General features: G+C 40.2%; 1 protein-coding gene across 4 annotated transcripts in view; it reads left to right on the top strand.

Annotated features, from left to right (window-relative positions):
* LOC143368571 (uncharacterized) overlaps positions 1-19,916 on the top strand; it is a 53,269-nt gene that overhangs the window by 20,281 nt on the left and 13,072 nt on the right. For 3 of the 4 annotated variants that reach the window (XM_076811430.1, XM_076811429.1, XM_076811431.1), the window contains exons 3-5: positions 16,629-16,832; positions 18,626-18,964; positions 19,357-19,685. In XM_076811430.1, coding sequence (XP_076667545.1) covers positions 16,629-16,832; positions 18,626-18,964; positions 19,357-19,685 — 872 coding nt within the window. Of the gene's footprint in view, positions 1-7,305; positions 7,803-16,628; positions 16,833-18,625; positions 18,965-19,356; positions 19,686-19,916 lie in introns of those variants that run through there. The other variant, XM_076811428.1, reaches the window with a different exon arrangement.

Raw genomic sequence — 19,916 nt, 5'->3', positions numbered from 1 at the left:
CAAGAGCGTATAATTGCGCGTATCCCCGAGCAACCACGACGTAACGAGCTCTCTAGGCGGTTTTTCGTTCTCTCGCACCTTAGAGGCTGCGAAGGTCAGGCGTGGGTATCGAGAAGTAAACGTATCGTGGTTATGGTCAAGCAGTTTTGCGCATTAACGTCGCCGTTCCACGCAACAATCCGCGTTCAACTTCCTAGGAACAAACAAGCTGCATGCAAGAAACATGTCGCGAAATAATCAAAATGATTTAATCGAACTTGTGATCCATCACTTCTTTCCTTGACAACTATCTTGATTTTTTTAATAGTAACATGCGTTTTTGAATAGGTACCTATATTTGTGGTTCATTAAGGAACGGAATGATCATACGCACTCTGCAAGAAAAGCAACGAGTCTTCGAAATAAAGAATTTCAAATATTGGTTTAATTATTATTCTACTTAGTTTACTGTGACCTCCCGGCCCCACCAGATAGGTCACGCCGGTTAGTCTCCGCCGGCGCCGCTAGAGGTCTACTCTTCTCGCAAGTCCTATCGTCCACTCTCGTTCGTATATATACAAGTTCCAAGTTGCTTCCTTTTAATCCCCGTGTGTCTAGGGCAGGGGCCGTCAACTATAGCCCCTACTGATGAATGTCTAGCTAAAGGTCCCAAGACAAAACAAACACGCGCGCGCGCGCACATCTCTTCTTTCTTTTCCTCCTCGATCTTTAATGCCAATCCACCTGCCACGCACAGTACTCCAAAAAGCGTAACTAACCTACCCCCGACGGATTACGGTTACGTCGGAGGCGACGGGGCAAAAATATCATCATCATCCCTCTTTACGTTTCGGAATCAATCACCAATCACCATCTCGGTTTCGGACGTATAACGATTAGATACGTTATCTTTAACAAGAAAAACGAGCAGCATGCCTGCTGCTTCCCTACTTATGTCGATAGTATTAACAAGTTACTCCTCTACTTGTCGATAGTGACAAGTTACTGCTGGGGTTTTTCAGTAGGTACTGAATGCTATTTCAGATTTTCAACGGTAGAATTTCTGCAGCAGCTCAGTTCTATGTTCAATATTAAAATAACCAATTCAGTGATAGTGTGTGTACTTATCGATTTTTAAGTGCAAGTTTAAAGAGATCCATAGAGTGAAGCGTGTTGACTCGTGTCTGACTGCGTGCGAGACGTTTCTACTTCTCCGTCTTACTCGGAAAGAAAACGATTCGCAAAGACAGGGCTGAGATATTCTTCCATGTTTTTCAATCTTGATTCTAGATATTGTATTATATTGGAATATTTTTAAGCTTACCTGATTCTTTAATCCTTTAATCTGTGTGCGAAATCAACCTCTGGAATATATAATAAGCATAGAAACGAATGTGTATCTCTAGCTACTAAATACTTATCTCTAATAATATCTTCACGATGAATTACATCCAATTGATATTACTAATATCTACTTCTAAATACCTACATCCGCAATTTCAAATATCAAAACACGCATTTTCCAAAAGATTCTTTATGGTCTCTACTGCGTTAGGGTAAGTTTAATTTGTAGCTGTGATATAAACTATAAGAGCTGCGATAGAAACTATAAGAGCATCGATCGGAGGCTTGTATCGTTCGTCATCTCTTAGTAAACGCAGCTCTGCTCGCTGCTTCAATGTAAACATTTCCATTATAAAACTATAGAATGTATTTCTACGCCTCCCCCATCGCCGCTGTGATATCGCCTATCGCAGCTCCCAACGTGAACTTACCCTTACGAAAGTTGCGCCCCGCGGCAGGAGACGATTTCAATGAGGAGTCGCAAAACTTTCTAGAAACCAACCACTTTGCTCGCGTGCACGATAAACCGAGTCGATAAAATTACTCTGCATCCTTGTATGCGCCACCATACGCTGTTGGATCGTGAGCTGAGGGTGTACATACCGAAGCTTCGTTAGAGACGTTCCCCCGGATCGTAGGTTCCCCTTGCTTACGATAACGCGATGCAAAATTGCGTTCAGCTTCGTTACGAAGTAGGTACAGTGTCTGCTTTACATGCGAACCAAGTCCCACTGGGTGTCTGTCGACTGATTTCGTAAACGCGTAATGCTTCGCTCGCGTCTGCACGCTAGTCAGAATCGATAGAGTTGACTCGTCTTGCAGGCACACCAACGCTGAGCAATTAATAAGATAGTGTGTGTAACGTTTCAGTGTTTTTAAAAAGGGATGATTGCTTAACTCTGAATATACAGTAAGGATGAAAATAAATTTTGCAGCTCGGTGTGAATTCAAAATCTTATTTCGTAAAGAGGGCTTCAAAGAATTCGATTTTAAAAATGGAAACTTGAAGTAACTTTGGAAATATAACAATTTGTTTAAAACGATGACTTAAACCTCCCCCAATTCCACGTGGACTACATCATATTTCAGTTTCATGAGAATCAAAAGGGATAGGAAATGTGTCAGTCTGCCCCAAATTCGAGCCACAAAAGGGTTTCACGTGGAAAAGCTGTTACCACAATTGACTTTCATCTTAACCCATCTTCTCATACTTCCCTTTACAGTTTACGCCACGAAATTTCCTAGAAACGAGTCATTTGTCTGTCACCGCAGATCTGCACGAAACCGACGCACTGCGACACCATAATTAAATAATAATAACGTAACAAGAGGAAAGAATTTGTCCTAATCATGCAACATTCGATAGAACCTTAGTTGTAATAATTAGAAACTCTCTTTCGTACCTTTCACTCTTCGCTATTCGTGTTCCGGCTGAAAATCCCTCCAATAATGGTATTGTTAAAGAAATTAAAATGGCAGAGACGATGGGCTGTCTGTAACTAGAAACTGTATTAGTTCCGGTCTATTTAGCCTGCAGCAGGTAGCACGCGATACACTAAATTCTATCTATCTTTCATCTTAATCGACCCACGCGTGGATTCATTAACGCGTACGTATCGCGTTGTACTCTTGATGAATTATGGCAACGGTTTAGCGGGCTTTTTAATCGGGCCCGTGCAGCTCGGTGAAATGTTTGTTGAGCTTTCTACATCGCGTTTTCAGAGACTCCGCTCGCGAGCCGCTCTTTGAGCGATTTTAACGAGGACATTAATTAATTTTCATTTAGAATTGCTCGATTGGTCTGAGCTAGTGCCTGGTATTAATTTAGTACGTGCAGGAGGTGATCGAGAAATTTCTGTGGAAACTGGGATAATTTTGGATTATATGCTTTGTCGCGAAATGACAGAAGCAACGAGCACTGGTTAATTGCATTATGATTTTTCTACATTTTTATTGTTCGTGGTGAAGGAAAAAGTTTTGGGTAATTAGGTGATAAAGATATATGTTCATGCTTCTCGAATCTTGATTCTGTTATCCATTAGGTTCTATATATTTACATTCATGAATAAGATTTTTTACATTCTGTTTCGGAGCTCCGACTTATAAACCCTGACTCTGTGGTTCTTCATTTATGATAGTGGGGTCTTTCAATGCTTCTGCCACAGTTCTTTGGTTAACCGGTCATTTTTAGTTGAGAAAGAAAGGAGTCTACTTACAAGAGAATCTGTAAGAAGAAGTTGTAGTTAATATCCTACTCATTTCAATTTTTAAAGATCTTCATTGCTGCATTATGAAGTAGAGTTGAGACGTTAAGAACAAAAACGTACTAACCCACGTTGAAAAACATTAATCTTTCTTATTTTAATGATTAGTACAGTCTGTTGCAATACATTCATCCATAATGCATATTTTTGACAAAACGAACATGTTTTTTTTAAATGTTTTTTCAATTTATTTCTTTGTAATTAATTGAAAACGAAGTGCTTCATTTTCGACAGAAACGACTGCCTAGTACCCTTAAGATCGGAGTCCTAGAGGTACCTGGTGTACGAATAGTTCTCAATGCTAAATTCATTGCAATATTTTCCCACAGTAATGCATACTACAGTAGTAAAAACAGTATTCCTTTGAACTCCAAAGAAACGAAACACAAGTTCCCCAAAACACTATCCTAACTCGAATACATCTCTCAATATTAATAACACAGAAGTCCAAGACTTCCCTAAACTATTTCACAAAATACATTCATCACTAAACCCCCAGCATACTTCATCGCCATAAACAGTAATTCATAAACCTTCCACACATTAACAAACTATTCTACAAAATGATCGCCGAAAATACCCACCAGAAGTCAATACAATCATCGACAAAATTAGTCTACTACCACTTCTGAGACCAGACTTCCTACCATTCCATTTCATATTCCCATATTTGCCTAAGTAGTAGTCGTTCTCTGGCACACCCGTCAATTCAGAATCGTCCTTTGTTCCTATCGATTATCCGACCTGTTGACCGAGCAATTTAGAAAACAGCTGTTCGCAACAAAGCGATCGCGCTGTTCTGCGCCCGTGGCAAACGAAAACGCAGAAATCCCCGCGCGTGCAGGGGCAGGTTGCGCGGGAAGCCAAGGCTCCTGCAGTGGAATCGTTACGATGGTCGTCAGACCGAAAACCAATCATCTCGCACGACCGACGATGCTCTCGACAAACCTTGAACCCTGCACTCTTCTAAGTTGGAATCTCTACGGACCGGGGACGAATCCCACGAATTCCCTGTTTATTCGCGAATCGCAGTCGCGGATGAAAAGCTGCCCCGTCCGAATCGGATACATAGGGCATGCAGTGGATCGCAAAGGCATCCAAACCATTGCGATCAGGAACTGTAAGAAGCCAAGATACATTACCGATTAATGGCAAGGGCTACGCTTTCCTGGTACGTTGGAATGACGTTTTAGATAGATAGGGCGAGGCTGGTGGGAAAGTGGTGTTGGTCTTTGTGATTTCACTATGTACTATTATTTTAAGGAAGCGATAGATTTATGTGTTGAAGGTATTAATTATATCACTGCGAGGGCCTAGAAAAGAGGGGCATTTTGTGACTCGTTTGTTGAAGAAGTTTGTCAGAATGAAATTTCCTGAATGATTTAGCGATATGCATTGAAAGTGAAATGCTTGTTGAGAGGACTTTTTTTTGGTTGTATGTTGAATCGAATTAGGGGAAAAGAAGCTGAAAGGAGTTAATGGGATTGCTACCTTTTTAACACATTGTTGATCGGTCACAAACTAAGTCGTGTTATCCAAGTATGTAAAGTAGCTGCAAATTTATGCATTTTAATATTCAATTATGAAAAAATAGCCGGTGGCACGGGTTAGTTTTTGCATAAAGTTGTCGGTCAATATTGTATTAAGGGGTAATGACACTGTAGAGCGCGGAAAGGCAGCATGATTTTGAGAATTTTTTTTGCGAGTATAGCGAATGGAATACAAAATCTGTTTGAAGGCCTTTATTGTTTATATCCTGAAGTGTGATTACAATTTTTTTTAAAATTTTTTAATACAAAATGGCGGCACTGCAGCTCACCAAAAGAAGCCTCGTCTGAAAAACAGTGTTTCGCGGCTGCAAAGATTTCTCCTTCAATTTTTGACCTAGAACAAAAAAACGAAAATTGTTGAGTCCTATATAAGATTATCTCGGGAAGTACACGCGGACATTAAAAAATACTGATTTTTGTAAAAATGGTGCGTGATTGAACAAAACACAAAACTGCCCACAACCTCGAAATTGTTAAAACCTTTTTTTCAATCCCGCACCCTTCGTACAAAAAACAGTATCCTTTAATTTCCTCCTGTACTTCCGGAGATAATCTTATATAGAACTAACAAATTTTGGTTTTCTGTTCTAAGTAAAAAATTAAAGGAGAAATCTTTCCGGTTCTGGAACACTGTTTTTCAGAAGAAGCATAAAAAATTCTTAAAATCAAGCTGTCTTTCCGGGCTCTACAGTGTCATTACCCCTTAAGAGTGGATATTGAAAGATAATTTTTTTAGTTACTATTGATAGCCCTAATATCTTTGAAAATTTGAAATTCGGTGGTGACATTGAGCGTGGTAATTGAAAGATCTCTAACCAATTCGAGTTTGTAATTTACGTTCCAAACGTACCTATAAAGAAATTCGAGTATCTCCATGTAAGACAAGAATCACTCAAAGGATCGTGCAAATTCAATCCTAGAAACCTTGAACTTTAAATTTCAATGCAACCAGAAGCAAAGTACCAAGTAATTCGCTTTGCGCCAACACGTGCAACCGCCCTGAATTTATCAAGTAGGTGCGATCAAAACATTTCAAGAAACCGAACGAAAGATATCAAAAAGCATAACCAACTCCGCCAACTTTCCTGACATTAATCCTTGCAAAACATTTCAATTATCATTTCCTTGAATGATAGTACAGCCTAATAAATTCCACTCAAATCATAATTCCTTAAACAATATCCGGGTGTGACATCGGAAAATAAAAAGAGGAAACAATTAAAGTAAAAAAAAAAAAGTTAACTCCTCGAGGTCAAGGATAACGTCACAAAACGTAAATCGATACTGAATGTATCGCGAGGTATTCCCGGCCATCATTAATCCAAAACGACAGAACGTTTGGACGAAGGTAAACAAGTCTAATCGAAGTCACGATCGATTATTGGCGAGATTTATATTTGCCTCTCCGTGTTTTCGTCTCTGCGAAACCTTCCCCGTCCATCCACGCGATACGAGCAGAAGGATTTCAAAGGGAAGTCCCATTAAATATGTATGGTGGTGGAAACGAGAGTGAACTCGGCCACGAGTGCCATCACAGTTTTCTTCACTCGATAACCGTGATTCGTGACAGCAGGCGCTGTCATTAACATTCCAAGGGTAGGAAAGCCGCACATGCGCGCCATTGGAACGAAAGGAAACGGGGGTTGGTAACAACGCAGTTGTGATGACAGACCTCGCAGTGCCGCCGTTCTGTTTTTCCACAGTGAGTCTACGATTTACCCTCGATTACTCTGCATTCATCATTGTCAGAAAGCTACTATCGCCACAGAAGCCTCTGGAAATCACAAACCATGTGACGAACTCGATATTAAATGCATGTGCTATGGAACTGCAGGAATATCTAATAAATACGTTCAAGCACCCTAGTATTTAAACGCAGTAAATAATGCAAAACGTCTCAAGACTTACTGTTCGAGAAATATATAAATTGCAATCATTGTTTGCAGTAGATCTCCCTGGGTTTTCGACGATAAATTGCAGACGCAATGGCAATCAGCCTACCGAGCTTCAAAATTTATACACTCACGGTAATTCACTCGCAACTTCTAATAAACAAAACGCTTCGCACGTTAGTCACGTTCACACGTGACTAATTTCATTGATAACGCCGAGATACCTGCTGGTTTATCGTGTGCTATAGCTCTGGAGAACTTTCACGGTGGGAAGAGCACGAACTTGACATCTGGAAGGCCGACCTTCGAGGGAAACGTAATATCGCGTCCCGCGATGAGCATCCACACGTTCCTGGGAACAGGGACGTAAGCTGGAAATTTTCGCCAAGTTCGAAGCTGTGTGCACGTGCAAACGTTTAGTGGGGTGGTGCACCACTACGTCAGGGAACAATGGGCCGTGAAATCGAAGGGTAGCATTCGGGTTTTTATCCCCCGGCAATGAAGTGACGCGAGCAGGATAATGTGTAATGTCTGCTTCCACCGAAGGGAACCAGCAACCACGTGAACAGATACGACAGTGTTATTCTTCGGAGCAGTTCCAGCGGATGGGAGGCGTATGAACGCCAACGATGAAACGCAAAGAACGTAAGAGGCCAGGCAAGAATGCGTCTATTCAGCCGAAACAACTGGGGGCACGTGGGGTCTCCATGAATATGGAAACATCCTGGGCAGCCCAAGAGCTCACGTCCACCTACCCCAAGCTAAACGACAGGGTACTGTCTCTGAAACTGGTTCCTAAGAGTTTTTTCTTTCCAGCAGTTTTGCGGAACACCGAGTGGCGCTTTCGCTTGGTATTTGTGGTGTTTTCTTGGCAACGCGGGGTTAGAGTTGAGTTAGAGTTAGAGCTGAGAAAAATTGATGGTTGTTAGATGGCAAAACATTTATTTCGATTTGTTGATTCCTTTAATTAACTACGAAGCTGGTGTGTATTTGTATTCAATGATTGTGGTATAAAGGAAGTGTGATTTAAAAATTAGAAGAGATGATTTCGGCGCACTGGTTCGAGCAATTAGGTAATTAAATAAAAGCTATTGTGCAATTTTGAGAATTATCAAATTCCAGTGCGCCGATGTCATCTCTTCTAATTAGAACAATTTTTTACGGTCGAAATTCAGATTGTATGACTTAAAAATTGGAAACAAGGGAAGTTCTGCGACTCGAGAAATTAAAAAAATCTGGAACTTTGCAGGAAATGTAGATCAAGTGATGCTAATAACGTAACTACTTTTTGAGTTGGCAATAAAACGGTTCAAAGGGTGGGAACACCCTCTCAACTCTGTTATTATCGTGAACATCTGCGAACCCGTAAAATATATCGAAAAATGTTTCAGTTCAAAGTTTTATGGGTTTGTATTTCCTACAATATGGTGATAAAGAATTGTCGAAGAAAGGGAGGTGGGGATAAATTTTGTGGAAAATAATGTTTTTCGCAAATTCGTTATCGCCGCTTTATAGGACATAAGAAACCATAAAACTTTGAAATTAACTTCTTTTTTCAATCTTTTACAATTTTGTAGATATTTACGATAATCTGAAAACTCTTCACTTTTTCGAGAGGGTGTATCCACCCTTTGGACCGTTTTACTGTCAAATTAAGAAATAGTTGCGTTATTAGCATCCCTTTCAGATTTTTTTTTGAATTTTTGGGTCGACGAACTTACCTTGTGAGAATCACCTCATTGAAATCGAGTAGTGCCTATGTAGAAGCATTTAGAACAATAGTAGGTATTGTTGAGAAGTACCGTAAACTGGGGGAACATTGGCAGTACGGGGTAACATTGACATCTACTTAACACCTATTAAAAAGGAAAAGGAAAAAACTTGTATGCATTTTCACACTTGGAATACAATCACAAACGATGCAATGTTATAATAGGGTATCTAAACCAAATTTAAAAATGTTAATTATAAAAAAAAATATATATTATACAGTGCATTGAACATAAAAAGAAATAAATTTAAATATTAATGTAAGTTCAGATGTGGTAAAACTTTAACTTTTTGGCAGGTATTTAACATGTATTTTCTAAGGAAAAGGACAAAAGTTGTATGCATTTTGACACTTGTAGTGCATTCACAAAAGATACAACGTCATGATAGGATACTTAAAGCAAATGTAAAAATGTTAATTTTTATATTATATAGCAAAATGTTCGAAAAACATGCCAATGTTCCCCCAGCATACGATACTTCCTATAGTAAATTTCATATAAAAATTCATATTGTTAGCCATACACAAGCTTGATTGTGATCCTTGAATGACCATATCTATGATTCCATTCTGATCAATTGAAACACTAGTGAAACCCAATTTAAGTAATCATACCCATTTAATTATTAAGCCCCTCTTCTTGAATTACAACACGACTGTATTACCTTCCGAACATCACTGACGAAGTGCCATTTAAACATTGCTCCAAACTCTTAAGACACATAAAACTTAATTACCTTCTTATCAATCCGACACAATTTGATATATCAACAACGATTCCAATCTCTGGCCCTAGGCATCTTATCCCTCCCTTCTAAATACAATCAACCTCAAACGTATTAAATTTTCCAAATCACAATAACTTTTACCACCCTTCCATTCAGCAGCTCCAAATTACCACATTGTCATTCCCTGATCCCATCCCTGTCGACTCCCAGCTCCACGCCAAATTCACCAAGACCCCACGCGAGGGAAGAGTTCAGAATCACGATATACGATCGTTGAATTCCAGAGGAAACAACACCGCAGCTGCTCGTGGCTCACGCATGAATCGGGCGTGGAAGACCATCTACAGTGGCAGGGCATCGTGGCTCTGACACACATGCCCATGTACAGAGGAAGCTACCATTCTCTTTTCCTTTTGCCTTCCAGAACGCCTGTTCGAGTGTCGTTCGCGTGTCATTCACGCGGCCGCTCGGCACGGCGCGTCTCGCCTTTTCTGCTCGCCGATATTCGCGACAGTTCAGCCAGTGTTCCTCGCGCAATGGGCCCGGACCTCGACCCGGCGTTTCCCTCCAGAGGCCGCGCTGGACGCCCTCGATCGCTCCACCTCGATCCGTGCTTCTCGGTTAATTGCTCGGCGCGCATACATTGGGTCACCTCCATTTAATCAAAATTCGATCCTCCCTCGTTCCGCTTCTGCCGCGAAATCATGGGACACGCCGTGCATCGTTTATTCATCTGGGCTGCCACTTCTGTTTACTCCATGATCCTTGCTCGTCTCGTTCGCCGTATCCCTCGATACGTGCCAAATTGCAGAGCATCGCGAGGCTTCTTGCGAAACGCTCGCCGTTGACCTCCTTTCCTCCGTCGCTTCTCGTTTCTTTAATGTACCTGCGATGTTTTTTTCCCTCCCGTCTCTGTCTTCGCCTCGGACCACTCTGCGCCGGTTCTTCTGCTCGGTGGACCTGCACGGTAACCCGGCGTCTTATTTAAGAGCAAGTTGAACGTACTCCTCATACGCGTCGCGTTTTCGGCTGCGCCCACGCGCCAGCGCTTCCACCGCTATTTTTGGAAATAATAATTCATCGACGCCCGTTTTCCTGCCCCCGCCCCTCCCGCGGCCTTTGTCACGGGCTCGGGACGCTACTTTATTGTAACGTACCGTGCATGCCTGTTTGCACTCGTTAGATGTGGAAAACGCAGTGAAGCTGTGGCTGGATGCCTTCAGCTTCGCTAAGAACTGGCGTTTTAGTACGTTTTAACTTAAATACTGTTTGTGACAGGGCCGACTTCGAAAAGGTTCATTTTCAAAGAAATGACAGCACTCTAAATGAAACGATCATTTTTAGGACATGAAATTTTGCCTTTTTATGCAATAAAAAAGAAACTATGAATCAAATAAAAAATCCGCCCTGTCAAAAGCTACGTAATAGAGTATCGTATAGCCATGAAAAATTCGAAGTTAATCGGTTGAATAGTGTTTGAGTGCGTAATCGTGGTGCCGCGTTTGAAAATCTGGTTTCAAGAAAAATGTATTTGAATACCTCACTTCTAATGTCTATATCTTCGATATTTCTGCGAATTTCGGTCCCAAATTTTGAGAAAACATTCTTGGCATATTAAACTCTAAAAATATGTAAAAAAAAATCAATCTTTTCGGCGTATCTAGGTGTACGTTCCCCCTTAAAAAGGCTATAGTCAATTTTTATATCCTACGTATGAATTATCATTTACGCGTACAAGGGAAATCGTTGCAGCGACAAAGAGAGATCGTACAATTTTCAGTAGGAATATTAAATTTAAAGATATTTAGAGGGCAATTTATAGTGGAAGTTATAATTATTACAATGAAACACTGGAGGAACAAAATTTTATTTAGAGGGTAGAAATTGTCATATTCGTGGAGTGCCTCGAAACATTCCGAAAGGGAGGATTATCGTAAAAAGAGAATTACCCCATAAAACGAAATAGTTGTCCAACGTTTCCTCGCCCATCTCACGCTTTGAAAATAATATAAATTCTTTTCCACGAACACGCTACACAGTAATCGCGTGCCCGTAATGTCGATCGATTGTTAACGTTACGTGGGCGCACTGTTAACGATTTGTAAACAGTGCGCAATTACAGGACGTGAAACAGATATCCATAATCCAAGAGTGTCACGAAATTGCCGCCCTGTTCGCGCTGTGAATAATAAGTCCCTCGGTACTGGATAAAAGCAATTTCGCTAAAACCTGAAGACAAATTTCTAGGAAATTACTAATTATACCAATTAATTCAACAATTATTTGATCGTCGGATTTCAGTAGATAAGCGATAAAATTGCCTTAAGATGAATGTCCCAATTTCTGCTCATGTCCCCGTTGCTGCTCATTTCGTATTTTTTTATTATTATGTGCGTTACGTTTGTACTATAGTTGCAACAAAATAATTCTAAATTATTTATTTACTATTTTTCATGAGCAGAAATACGGACATTTAGTGCATTATATATTTAATTACAAATTACTAATAGTTAAACATCTTGAAATATCTTTCTTAAATAGTTTTTGAATTGGTTGATTTATTATTAAAGAATTAATCAATTACTCTGCAAATTTTCATCACAAACAAATTTTTTACACCTTCTTTATAACGAGTTAGCTCTTAAATGAGCAGAAATTGGGACATTCACCTTATTCTATATGATAAGAATTTCAGTTTAATTCGTGCATTTATTAGACTGCTATAATATGTTCTATTAAATCAGAGAATTATGGCTGAATTGATTTGGATTTTTTTAATTCTTCGCTGTTAATGGAAACTGGCAATTTAATTAGGGACCACAGAAACAAGGCAATGATTACTGTATGGGAAGACGAACACGCAGTTGAGCAGAGGATAATTATGGAATTAGAGAGTTAGTGGTTAAGGCATGTGAAGAGTTGAAACTAGTCGTTATTGGAATAATTACGGAATTAAGAAGTCAAGGGGAATAATTGTGCGGAGTAAACAATATAGAACACACTAGCGCAGTTTGCGACCTAAATAAAACCTTATTATACGAAGTGATTCTAAAACTGACAGTAGCTGCACTTTCATTTTAAGTAAATATTGAAAAAATTCGCAGCGAGAAATGTTGCACCGGGAAGTCTATATTCTTGTGCTCATTTTCGTTTTCAAAAGGTGCACCGATGCACATACGAGCTACAACTCCACGCATTTCTCAAATGGAACCAACATTCCCTCCACCAATTTCCTGCATTCCCACTCAGGAAAATGTAATGCATACAAGTAGAATCGACTTACCAGTTCAGTTAAAAAACTTTTACTCACATAAATTGTTAGTTTTACGGGAAGAAACTTAGAATATCTAAAGTGCTTTGCAAGATCAGGTGTTAAATTTTAGACGCGAAAGTTGATAACATACGTCTCGTACAAATTTCATATTGAGGGAAAGAAACTATTACTTTTAACTTCGATTCAGAAAAAAGAACAAAAATGAAACTGTTTATATAACTTGAGGTGAGATATTATTTTTTCATCGTAAATATTCATCGACGTAATTTAACTTATACTGTTTTTCCCGCCATTATACTGTATGTTTGACATATATTTTTACGATCCCCGGTAAAAAAAAGCGGGGAAGAAATAATATTGACTGCTACTACTGAAAACGTAAAGAAAGGAGGGTGGGGTTTGCCGGTTTTTAATAACTGTGTTTAAAACCCTTTTCTTTGTATAAATTTGTAAAATTTGAAACCCAGTTTTTAAATTAAAAAAAAAACGGTTTTATATACTAAAATGAATCAACTGTTTAATTAAAAACTTACCTATATTTGTTTGCTCGCCCACCAGAGATTTATTGCGATAACAAGAACCAGCAGGTACAATGGAATATTCCACAGCGATTTCACCATCTAAATTTAAAATAACACTAATCAGATCTGGCATAAAATAAACAGTGTAATTTCATAGGGCTACAACGCACTGTTCAATCATGAATCCCTGAACGGCGAAAATAGGGCCTGGCAAGAAAATGAAAATACTTACCTAACATCCTACCATTAAAAAACAAATATCCCCTCCAAATTCTGGAATCTCGAAGTCACAATCCCTCGAACTTTCGTAACAGTGGTGGTCCATCGCTCGCCACGGTCGCAAAACCGTGGGAGATGGACATAATCGAAGCAATCCAAGCAGGCAATGCAAGGATAATTGTGACTGGTAATGGTCACCGTCGCGAATTACCTGTAAACACTTGCTCCGTCTCGAATTCGTACGCGTACACGCAGGAGACACGTGTACAAAGCAAAGCGGTCAGGGGTCCAGCCTCATTAGGAATAAATCAATTAGTAGACGGCTTGATTGTCGGTCCACCGATTCGGCGCGCATCCAATTAGCAGTTTGCTCTTGATTATCAAACAACGCCTGATCTTTCATCGAAGATAGATCCCGCTCATCGCCTTGCTCGCAACGAGCAGCGTACACACATTTGAAAGTCACGCCATAGAAGCCGCTGAAGGCAGCAAATGGCGCGAATCTTACGGCGCGCCTTGCAGTAGGCAAAATTTTTGCAATCAGTAAAGTGCACTGCTGACATAGATTGCCGATAGCGTTTATAATTTACTAGACTAATTCGTACCCGCTGGGTACGATGCTGGTGAGCTTGCTTGGGTCTGAAATTTTTACAAGCTAATTTACGTTGGCTATAATCGTCATACAAGGCCGAGAATCGATCAATGAGCGTCGTCTCGATTATGCAACTGGACGTACACCCCGATGTACTCGTCTTGAATATTTTATACGATTCGGCGTTTAATCCCGTGACAGAGAATCGATGTCCTAATTAATTTTTTTAGTTGAGGTGTTGTGTTTCATTGGATTGAATAAATCGTATATCAATTAGAATGTTGTAGAAGGTTGACTCGATACAGGGTGCGCAATTGTGAGAGAATGAAATATAAATATCGGGACATGAATTTAATTTAAAGGTGCATGGAACGCGATGCTATATTTCCGGTTTATTCAGAGGAGAATACAAATTCTTTTAATGACTCTGATTACGCGCAAGGGCGCAGTGTGTGGCGCAGGTTTTTTATGCGGTGCAATTTCCGTTTTAATTAGAATCTTCTGTTTGAAAATCAGGCAAATATAAAATTGAATGCAACTTGTTTCAGCCCTTTACTATATCAAAGCATTCATTAATTAATTCACTCTTAAGAGATATTCAACGGGGCAATGTTGAAATAATTTAATTAGCCCTATCTCTTAATTAATTTATCCTCTTTCCGATTTGCATCTTCTATGTTTTCCACCTTTAATCATCTCACTGCCTTTCTGTTTTGCATGGAACTCTGCTGATAAAGTGAATAATTCACCAAAGGGCGATTTACTTTTTTAAAACTCATAATTAACAGAACATTGGCGGGGCCTCACTTTCGTCAGCCGAAATGATTATGTAAAATTGAAAAGTGGAACTTTGGTATCACTGTGTAATAACACCAATCCTGCTCCCATATCTTTATTTTATGAAAGTAAGACACGTACCTCCTTCAGCTCTTTCACTGGAGACACTTCTGTGCCTCGTAATTAGCATTTCTACAACTTTTAAAATTGCATAACTTGTTTAGAATTGGTCCAAACGACATGAGTTATTTTGCGAAACTAGAGGGATTAGTTTGCTAAGTGGCGTATTTGGAATAGCAAAAAAAATAGTAAATGTCGTTTTTTAAACTTTGCTTTATGAGCCTGTAATGAAAATTCAAAAAAAACGTTTCTAGATTGAAGTAAGTATACATGCCTAAAATTTCTGAGCTATAAACGCTTAAAGACCGCAGGATAAACAAACGAATTTTTTGAATTTTCATTACAGGCTCACAAAAAAAAATTAAAAAAAGACATTTACTATTTTTTTTGCTATTCCGACCAATTGCATTGTTTTTCAAAACGATGAAACACGACACTTAGCAAACTAATCCTTCTAGCTGCTAAAAAAAGCCTCATGTCGTTTAGACCAATTCTAAAAAAGTTATACGAATTTAAATGTTGTAAACTTTCTTTCATCCGCCACTGTATATTCAATTAACAAAAACGGAACTAGCTTAAATCAGTTGCGAGCCACAAAAGTATCCAAAACAAAAGGTGCTCTTACAATTAGTCTGGCGAAAAACTTTCACGATTGCACGCGGAATTAATCGATGGGTTCCCTATTTAATTAGCGCCATAGTAGACGAAAAATGGCAAGCATAACCGTATCACCATGTCAAACGATATGCTTTAGCCCTTGGTAACGGGTTTACTAACCCCTTCGCATGTAGGTTAAAAGGAATCGATGAGATTGCACGGTGGCCCCGCGTATGCATCGCTCGCAACTGCACTATAGCGCGTGCAAGTTACACAGTGCAACCACCGTGGTACGAGCCGCGGTTAAGCAGGAGTCGTAGGCCAGCTGTCGTTAACTCCACTCGTGAATCACGGCCTTTGTTTAATTATTTCCACGAAAGATGGTCCTCTAAACCATCCACAGATCCATCGATTCGAATAAAAACCTTGTGTTTGTGTGTGTGTGCTCCGTTAATGTATTTCCTACCTTTCTACCGACTCTTTTAATTACTCTAACGGGAGAATTGTGTTTGGGAATTTTTAAGAAGCCACAAAGTAGACAGCTTGGAACTTTCGAGTGGACCTTTATTGATTCAAAGTGCGGAAAATTGATCCTAAGTTTTTATTCAACTAAGTGTGAGCCTTTGTTCTTGAGCTACTAAAGAGAAGACTCTTAATTATTTGTTCCGTATTATTCAAAAGAAGTTTAAAGGAGATCTAAAACACCTGCATCCCCAATGATCAACCCCTAATTATCATGATTCGTTCAAAGGGAGTTCACAAATAATTCACCACCCAAATTATTCCCAATCCCTGCACACGTCCTAATTAAAAGCCATCGAGGTGTAACAAAACCGAGCTCCAAGACTTCGCCACGTTTCCTCCTTTCATTTTCCAAACACCAACGCTGAGTTGTTACGCGTGAAAAAGAACAAGCTCGAAAGGGTTCACTGGGAAGACAGCTTGCTCGCGTCATCAAGACATGATGAAAATTAAGAACAATTATACGCGCCTGTCGCAGGCCCGCTTCCAGCAAAAGCAGCTGCAGGAGAAGGAGCAGAAGTTGCTGCAGCTCTACGACCAGCAACAGCAGAGGGCTTATCAGGTGGTGCAACGAGGCAGCGCCGGATCCAACGGCTCGAGTCATGGCTCCTCCATCAGCCAGCACACTGTCACAAGAACTTCGACCAGCAGCCACGCAACCTCGACCTCGCAGGGTGGAAAGGTGAGCGATTCTTCGCGTGGAAACGCTATAACTTGCCGTAACGCGGTTTCACGCTACGCTTTCTTGAATGGCGCAATGGCCGCACTGTGCTCCCAAGCCGCAATTCACAGCTTTTGCATTCCCCCTACCTAGTTGCACGAGTGCGACTCTTTTTCATTTATCATTTTCGTAGTAATTGGAAATGTGATTAGATTTCAGCAAACGGGTGGACCTTGTCAAATCGATGGGAAATGTTGGGGAATTTTAGTGAAAATTCAGTAGAATGTCAGTAGAATTCACAGTAGAATGTAGAATGATTATGATGGAAGAAATAGTTTCGCCAACCTTGACCGCAATGGGAATTGGTAACTTCAAGTTCGGTTGAAACCAGTCTCTTGAAATGCGAAGTTACAGTGCCGGACAAAAGTACATATTGAGACAGCCTTTAAAACAGAATAAAAGCTTTCGATGAAATTTTACAAAAGGGGTGACCTTGGGGTTATATTTGACACGGCACTGCATTTCGTCGATTATTTTTCTTTCGGTTTCGGCTGACTTCAAAAGTGTCCATACGCTCAGAATTCTCTATTTTCCCCTTGTCCTCCCTCATTTGGAATTCGCTTCCTTAATCTGGTCACCTCGCTTCAATAAATATCCAACTCGAAAAAGTAGAACACAAATTCCTCCGGTATGTTGCGTACAAAATTGGGGAACCGATGTCTTTTGACAACCATAACTATAAGCCAATTATGACGCGATTGGGGATGTACAGCTTGAAGAGCAGGAGGGCGGTTTCAGACTTGGTCTTTCTTTTCGAATTATTGCATGGACAAATAGACTGCCCACAACTTCTCCAGCGGACTAATTTAAATGCATCTGAAAGACGAGTCAGGAGCTTTCCTCTGTTTAAGCCCAAATTATATTCTACCTCTTTTTATCACGCCATTTCGGTTACTAAGTAGGGTGTGCAAGTTAGCTAAAGCCTATACTGACAAACTGAACTTTTTTGGATTTCCACTTACTTCAGTCATAGACTAACACAGCGTCTGAATAACATTCCATACATTTATTTCCTTACAATACTTTGTAAACCTCTGTATATAAAATAAGTAATCCATATAATGAAGTAAAATAAAATAAAAGGCATTTCTTAAATTGTCATTACAGACTCAGATAAAAAAGTTGAAAAAACGACCCTCGCCAATTTTTTTGCCCTTCCGACCAGTTGTAATTTATTTTCAAAACGTCGAAATACGTTTCCTACTTAGTAAACTAATCATTCTAGCCTCTCAAAAAAGCTCAAGTCGTTTGGATCGATTTTAAAAAAGTTATTCTATTTTAAAGGGTGTCCCAATATTTTTCTCCGGCACTGTACACCGGTGAATGAGGAGAGCATCAAGATAATGTGGATTGAACTTGTTTTCGGGATATACTGTTATGTTTAACCCGTTGCCTGGGTCTTCTCGAAAGAACGTACACAGACTAAAACAGATCTAGGTATCTATTAATTTCCTGCGACTGAAATCTGTTTCGCTGAATCTCACTTAAGACCTTCCGCGTTCCCCCGCACACTGTACATTGCGATTATCCAAAATTACAGTGCAGCACTGAAAAGTAGACCCTTAACGAGACTTAAACTCCAAGATCACGCTATGAAAACTGTTCTATTCCCACGACCATACCCCTAACAAGATTTCCAAGCAATGCTTATAAACATATCCTCCACGCTGCAAGATGCTTAAGCACCTACCGAACCTCCTAATAGTAGATAAGCTTGAGTAATCGCCAAAACTACACCTGCTCCGGCTACCAAGGTGAGGCAGATGTTCGACGAGAGGCGACAGACCACCGTGAAGGGCATCGACAGGAGCTACCCGCTGGAGCCGCTGGAGAACAAACCGCGGAAGCAAACGAACGGAAACGGGGCGCAGAGGAACGGAAATTTGACGGTGAACCGGCAGTCCGTGACTGTGAAACGAGTGGCCCGGTCCGACGTGAACAGCAATTTAAACGGCGGCAAACCGGTCGTCTCCTATCACGAGGAGGTCACTCGAGAATCGTTTGGCCCTTCTGGAGAGCAGCACACGGACGATGACGAGTTTGGGAACGAGAACCACGTCGCGCAGTACTCGAATGGGAACCATCGAGACGAGGTGATTCGTTACTCGACATTTCCTTCTCTCACGTAACGAGATGACGCAACTAATGGAACGTCTGCTTAGTACGATCTCGAACTACCGAACCGAGATTTCAGGGAGTAAATGCTTTTAAATAACCGCGATTCAGATCGCGGGGAAATAGAAATCTGAGTATTATGGTATTTGTGCGTGAAGCCGTGCGATGAAAGTAACGAAAACAAGTCGCAAGTTTGCCCTTTTTTTAGAAACAAAAGTTTGACATTCTTGAAATTTATTATCCCTGGGATCTGAAATTTAGGAATGAATCGTGTTAAGAATTTCTTTTTTTAGTGATTAAGTAATTAGTAATTAAATTGTTTTCGCGGAAAATTGAAATTTATCTAACGGTATACATGGCACGCGAGAAGACGCGTGGCAGGGAGGTTCTGAACGAAGACACGATACAGAGGAACCGCATGATGGCGAAACTTCACTTGATGGAGTACGACGAGACGCTGAAGCACCGTGTTAAAAACGACCTCGAGAGCGTACAATTCCCGGATGACTTCATGGTGGATGTCCCTGACAAGCTTCCGAAACAGAGCGGTGCCAAGAAGGTATCGCAAGCGGAGGTTCGACTGGAACGCTTCAAAAATGCGAACGCGAGGCGCAGCAACAGCATTACGAAGAATTCAAGCACGATCAGCGGTCCGAAGAAACGATCCGACCCAGCGTTCCCGGCGAAGCCCACTTCCAGGTATGTGGACAATAAGAAAACACGAATGATAATGCACAGAATGTCGTGAGATATAATTAGATATATACTATATGAATAAAATATAGAAAAAGCATTTTGTAATATAGTAGATACACGCGTCAGTTGTGATAACCATTTCTCTGTTCTTTTCGCAATATTTCATAGATATTTTCATCATAAAATCTTTCAAAATATCCTGTTCATCTGATATATATATTAGATTGGGTAAAA

This window comes from Andrena cerasifolii, chromosome 4 (genome assembly GCF_050908995.1).
Source record: "Andrena cerasifolii isolate SP2316 chromosome 4, iyAndCera1_principal, whole genome shotgun sequence".
NCBI classification, from domain to species: domain Eukaryota; kingdom Metazoa; phylum Arthropoda; class Insecta; order Hymenoptera; family Andrenidae; genus Andrena; species Andrena cerasifolii.
The sequence above is the reverse complement of the archived record's forward strand: the minus strand, read 5'-3'. Positions and strand labels throughout refer to the sequence as shown.